This window comes from Nelusetta ayraudi, unplaced genomic scaffold, assembly GCF_046127955.1.
Source record: "Nelusetta ayraudi isolate G7.1 ecotype Tasmania unplaced genomic scaffold, CSIRO-AGI_Nayr_v1 ptg000079l, whole genome shotgun sequence".
NCBI classification, from domain to species: domain Eukaryota; kingdom Metazoa; phylum Chordata; class Actinopteri; order Tetraodontiformes; family Monacanthidae; genus Nelusetta; species Nelusetta ayraudi.
The window spans coordinates 2,152,501-2,157,500 of NW_027466129.1; the positions used below are offsets into that span (position 1 = coordinate 2,152,501).

Here is a 5,000-nt window from a genome sequence, read left to right on the forward strand (position 1 = left end):
CCTTGAAGGTTTTAGGGAGGTTCTAAGTGGTTCTGGGTGATTCTGGGGTGATTCTAAGTAGTGCAGTCTGGAGGGGCTTTTAGATTGTTCTAGAAGGTTCTGGGGTGGTTCTAGTCAGTTCTAGTACGGTTCTAAGAGGTTCTAAACGGTACCTGTACAGCCCCATGTATCGCAGCTTCTGGGTCATGGCGAAGTAGACCTTGTGTTCCGGGTACCAGTGGAGAACCTCGTTCCTCTTGGCCAGGGGAGGTTCCCTGAAGAGCTGGACCACCTTGAGGGACCGGGTCGAGGTCTCGGTCCGGACCACTTCGCCAAAGATCTGGGCGCCCAGCCGGGCCATGCGGCGCGCGTAGCTGGACAGCGTAGCCATACGGGCAGAACCCTGGTGAACCCTGAGGAACCCTAAGGGACCCTGGAGGACCCTGGAACAGCAGCAGGTGGAGACGTGGTGTAAACCACAACTGAGAACTGAGAACAGGAGAAACTTCAGCTATATACATCTATCTGTCTCTCCCTGCTCTCCCTCTCTCAATATATATATATATTGAGAGAGAGAGAGAGAGAGAGAGAGAGAGAGAGAGAGAGAGAGAGAGAGCGAAGGACGTCCAAGCGTGAAATTAACACGTTCGTCGTTTAAATTTCAAAAGCTATTTTATGTAGCTTTAACTTCCGGTGCTGTCGTCACTATTATAATTGTTATGGATATTATTATTATTATTATCGTCATTATTTAGTAGAAAAACGTTTCTTACCCTTGAACGCCTGCGCCGTCGGTTCTTCTTCTTCTTCTACAACGCTTGCTTCTTCTACTTCCGGGTTGTCTTCTTCTACTACTCCTACTTCTTCCGCGTTTTTTCCTTCTTTTTCTTTTTTCCCTTCTTTTTCTTCTTCTTTCTTCTTCTACAACTTTAATTATTTTTTTTATTTTTTTGTAATTGAACAATTACGTACAAGCATGGATTTTCATGCCGTTTTTGTATTGTGCAAATAGGAAAATATAAAATGCATATCAAAAGATAGACAGATTAAATGAACAGACAAGGGAAAGCAGTGAAATTAAATATAACAAACACACACAAACAGGATAAACAAAAGGGGCTTAGGGGGTCAGGGACCACCGTCAGTGAACGCAGAACCACTCAGTGAACGCACCACCACCGTCAATCATCGAAAACAATACTGTCAGTGAACGCACCAGTATCAGCGAAGGCATCACCACCGTCAGTGAACGCACCATCATTGGTGTATGCTCAAACACACAGTCACGCAACAACAAATGTAAAACTTTGGACAAGGTCTCAGTTCCAACATTGATATTTGTTATCTTGGTGGTTCTAGGTGGTACTGGGGTGATCCTCAGATGGTTCTAGATGTCCTGGGGTGGTTCCACCCCAGGACCTCTTGGGTGGTTTTAAATGGTTCGAGCTGGTTCTAGAAGGCTCTAGGTGATTCTTGGCGGTTCTGGTGTGGTTCTATCTGGTTGTAGGAGGTTCTCAATGGTTCTGATCCCAAATTGTGTTGTTGCATTAAAGACCTGGTACACGCAGTTCATCGTTAGTCGCTGAGTTGTAGGTTTACTCACTGAGGTGTATTTTTAACCGCCATTCTGTGCCAATGAATTTATGAATCAGATGTCCACAACTACAAAAAAAGACAGTACACAGAAGAGAGACAGATAAAGTTTTAATTTGAAGAAAAGATTAACGACTTCCCGATAGAACATACAAAAAAGGAGTACATTTTTTTCTCAAAATGTGTATTTACTGCGACGGAGTTTTCCTCCAGCAACTGTAGCAGTGGTAGTAGTACTAGTAGGAGTAGTAGTAGTAGGAGTAGTAGTAGTGCACTCGCGTAATTTTGTGGCAAACTGCAGTCCTCGTGTTGTAAGGTGAAGTGAAAATACCTGCAGAATTCAAAAGTACCATCTGTACAATAATAATATACAATAATATTCAAAGTTGCTCATATTCTTCAACAGCTCATGAAACATTTTACTTAAAAAAAAACAAAAAAACAACAACTTTATGCAGTCTGACAGAATTTTTTTTTTTTTTTAATTGACTGCTGCATTTGCATACAGTGACATTCAAGTCCGCTTGAGTAGCATTTGCAGTACTCGATCAACTTGTCTAATTTTACGTTTTTTTTCAAAGTTTTTTTTAAAATCTTTTATTTCATGGGTGAAACGTTTCAGAAATATTTTTAATAAATACTGCAATGTCACACTTTTTACAGTAACGGTAACTCGTTTGACAAGCTGCTAAAGTGACTGTGTACTAGTACATGGCTGACTGCAACTGCGTACCAGTATCACGGTACAAGTAAACTGGACAGTATCACTTCACTGGTACTACTAGTACTTGTACAGTGATACCGGACAGTATCTCCAGGAACCACGTACCAGCACAGTGACACTGGACGTGTTGTACTAGTACATGTTTGCAGTTGACCATGTACTGGTACAGCAATACATTATCACGGTACTAGTACACGGCCAACCTCAACTGCGTAGCAGAACAGTGATACTATCCAGTATCGGCATACTAGTACAGTGATACCGCGCAGTTTCAGCAAGTATTTACAATAGAAAATTAGTCGATACGACAGTAAATGAAGTACTTGAGTTCCATGGAGAGGGACATATGTTAGCATTACCTAAATATTTTAATAGCGGAGATTTGGATGTATGCATGTATATACACACACATCTATATACATACATACATACATCTTATTTTTAAATAGAAAGAAAAAAAATTGAGACAGTTTTGAGACAAAACTCTGAACAAAATGTTGAAATTTTACATGACTCATTCTGAAAAACGGCAAAAAACTAAAACCTTTTCACCAAACGGCGCTGAAATTTCACCGTCAGCGTTATTTTCAGTTGCGTTTTTTTCTGAGATGCCAACAATTTTTTGCGAATTTCGTAAAAACGATGAGTTTGGAACGTCATAGAAGAAAAACTAGCAAGAACGCCGAAATTTGTGAAATTTTTCAAAAATAAAAATGTAGAACTTTACAACATCGTTATAATTACAGGAAATATTGTTGAGTAAAGTCGGTGGTATTTCTCCCAATAAGTGTGTATTATTTAACATCTGGGATTCAAACCCACAACCACTTTTATTATCGAGTTCATCATCATCGCTCAATGGCCACGATACACAGGGGTCAAAGGTCAAGCAAAGGCTACTGGTCCGTCATCACTTGCACACAAAGACACTTGTTTCTACAGGTTTCTAGTAGTGGACGAATTGGGGGGGGGTTTCTTGTTCTGTGGGGGTCTGGGAGGGGGTTCTGTGGGGTTCAAGGTGGGTCTGAAGGGATTCTGGGGGGGTCTGGAGAGCCGGGGCTGGGGGTCAAAGAGGGTCTGGGGGGGTGTGGGGAGTCTGGGGGGGTCAAGGTGGGTCTGAGGGGTTTTTGGGAAGTTTTGGGCAGTTCTGGGAGGTCTGTGGAGGTTCTGGAGGGTCTGGGGTGATTCTTGGGGGGAGGGGGGTTCTGGTGTGGTTCAGGAGGGGCTCTAGTCTCATCAGTGGTCACCACTGGGGCAGAGGGGGTCAGCTATAGGTAAATCTCGTAGAAGTCATCCAGCTCGTGGCGAAACAAGTCCCAGTCGGAGTCGGAGTCCTGGTCCTGGTCCTCATCATCCGTCTCAGCCGCCAGCAGCATCAGCAGCATTTCGCTGAGTTCCAGCGTCACCAGCTGCTCCTCCGGCTCCTCAGAGTCTCCAGAACCACCTCCAGAACCGGAACCCGAACCGTCCCCCCTGCGCTGGGCCAGCAGGTCCCACAGGGGCAGCCGTCTGGAGGTCTGGAGACAGAGAGGACTTAGTACTATTGTATTACACTCCCCCATGTAGTATCTATCTATCTAGTATCTATCTAGTGGTACCTGAACCTGGTGTTGGTGCCCCCTGGTGGACCCAATGTGTGTGTGTGTGTGTGTGTGTGTCAGTGTGAGAGTGTGTTACCCTGGTCCTGCTGCTGCTGCTGCTGGAGGAGGAGGAGGAGGAGGAAGTGGTAGTCCTCCTACTGGAAGGCTGCTGCTCCTCCAGCCTCCCGTCAGGGAAGGCATGCAAGTAGAAGCAGTGGGAGCCGAAGGGACACGAGCCACGACCCTGGTCGAAGTAACGACATGCCTTACTCCTGGAAGAGGAGGAACAGGAGGAGGAGGGAGAGGGAGAGAGAGAGAGAGAGGAGCAGGAGGGGGAGGGAGCACATTGTGAAGGGAGGTGGTGGTTAAAACGTGTACACACACACACACACACACACACACACACACACACACACACACACACACACACACACACACACACACACACACCTCCTGAATGCAGGTAGAATTAATTCCATCAGTACTGAACGACTACCATCAGGATCACAGTATTAGTACACAGTATTTCTTCATTACCCCATCCCGTCCTTGTACTTCTGGATGAGCTTCTGCTTGTCGTCCTGCTCCTCCACCCAGTACTCACTGGGGACCACAAAGTTAGACGTGATCCGACACTCCGGACATGACCTGCGGTGGGGCGACAGATGGATAGTTACTAGACAGATAGATAGACAGCTAGATAGTTACTATATAGATAGATCCTTGGCAGAAAGACAGCTAGATAGAGAGATAGATAGATAGATGCTATATACTTTATTGATCTCTCGGAGAAATTTGCATTTATAGCAGCTTGATGAGGGTTGAGTACTCGACCAATGAAAGACAGGTAGAACAAAACCAACAAACCAACAATACATCCAAATTCAAACGGACAAAAACGAAGAACGAAGAAACCAAAACTTCAGGGCCAACAAAGTCGACTACGTGACCAGAGTCTCACTCACTCACTCACTTGATGATTTTGCTCTCAAACTGCTTGGCGCTGCGCCACTTGCGGATGCACTTGAGGCAGTAGCAGTGGGCGCAGTTAGAAAGGATGCCGAAGCGGCGCTCGCTGGGGTTGGCCTTCTCAAACACCACCTCCATGCACACGCCGCACATCA

At 45.2% G+C, this 5,000-nt stretch overlaps 2 protein-coding genes across 4 annotated transcripts in view; both read right to left on the reverse strand.

Annotated features, from left to right (window-relative positions):
- The window catches only part of mrps33 (mitochondrial ribosomal protein S33), a 1,891-nt gene extending 1,042 nt beyond the window's left edge, over positions 1-849 (reverse strand). Inside the window, exons 1-2 of one of the 2 annotated variants that reach the window (XM_076044288.1) lie at positions 753-849; positions 153-422 (exon numbers count right to left, since the gene is read on the reverse strand). In XM_076044288.1, coding sequence (XP_075900403.1) covers positions 153-370 — 218 coding nt within the window. In that variant the 5' untranslated portion in view covers positions 371-422; positions 753-849. Of the gene's footprint in view, positions 1-152; positions 469-752 lie in introns of both variants that reach the window. The other variant, XM_076044289.1, reaches the window with a different exon arrangement.
- An 821-nt stretch (positions 850-1,670) lies between these two features.
- The window catches only part of mkrn1 (makorin, ring finger protein, 1), a 5,969-nt gene continuing 2,639 nt past the window's right edge, over positions 1,671-5,000 (reverse strand). For both annotated transcript variants that reach the window (XM_076044247.1, XM_076044248.1), the window contains exons 5-8: positions 4,850-5,000; positions 4,414-4,524; positions 3,974-4,148; positions 1,671-3,813 (exon numbers count right to left, since the gene is read on the reverse strand). The exon at positions 4,850-5,000 is cut by the window's right edge and continues 64 nt beyond it. In XM_076044247.1, the coding sequence (XP_075900362.1) occupies positions 3,565-3,813; positions 3,974-4,148; positions 4,414-4,524; positions 4,850-5,000 (686 nt within the window). In that variant the 3' untranslated portion in view covers positions 1,671-3,564. The remainder of the gene's footprint in view (positions 3,814-3,973; positions 4,149-4,413; positions 4,525-4,849) is intronic.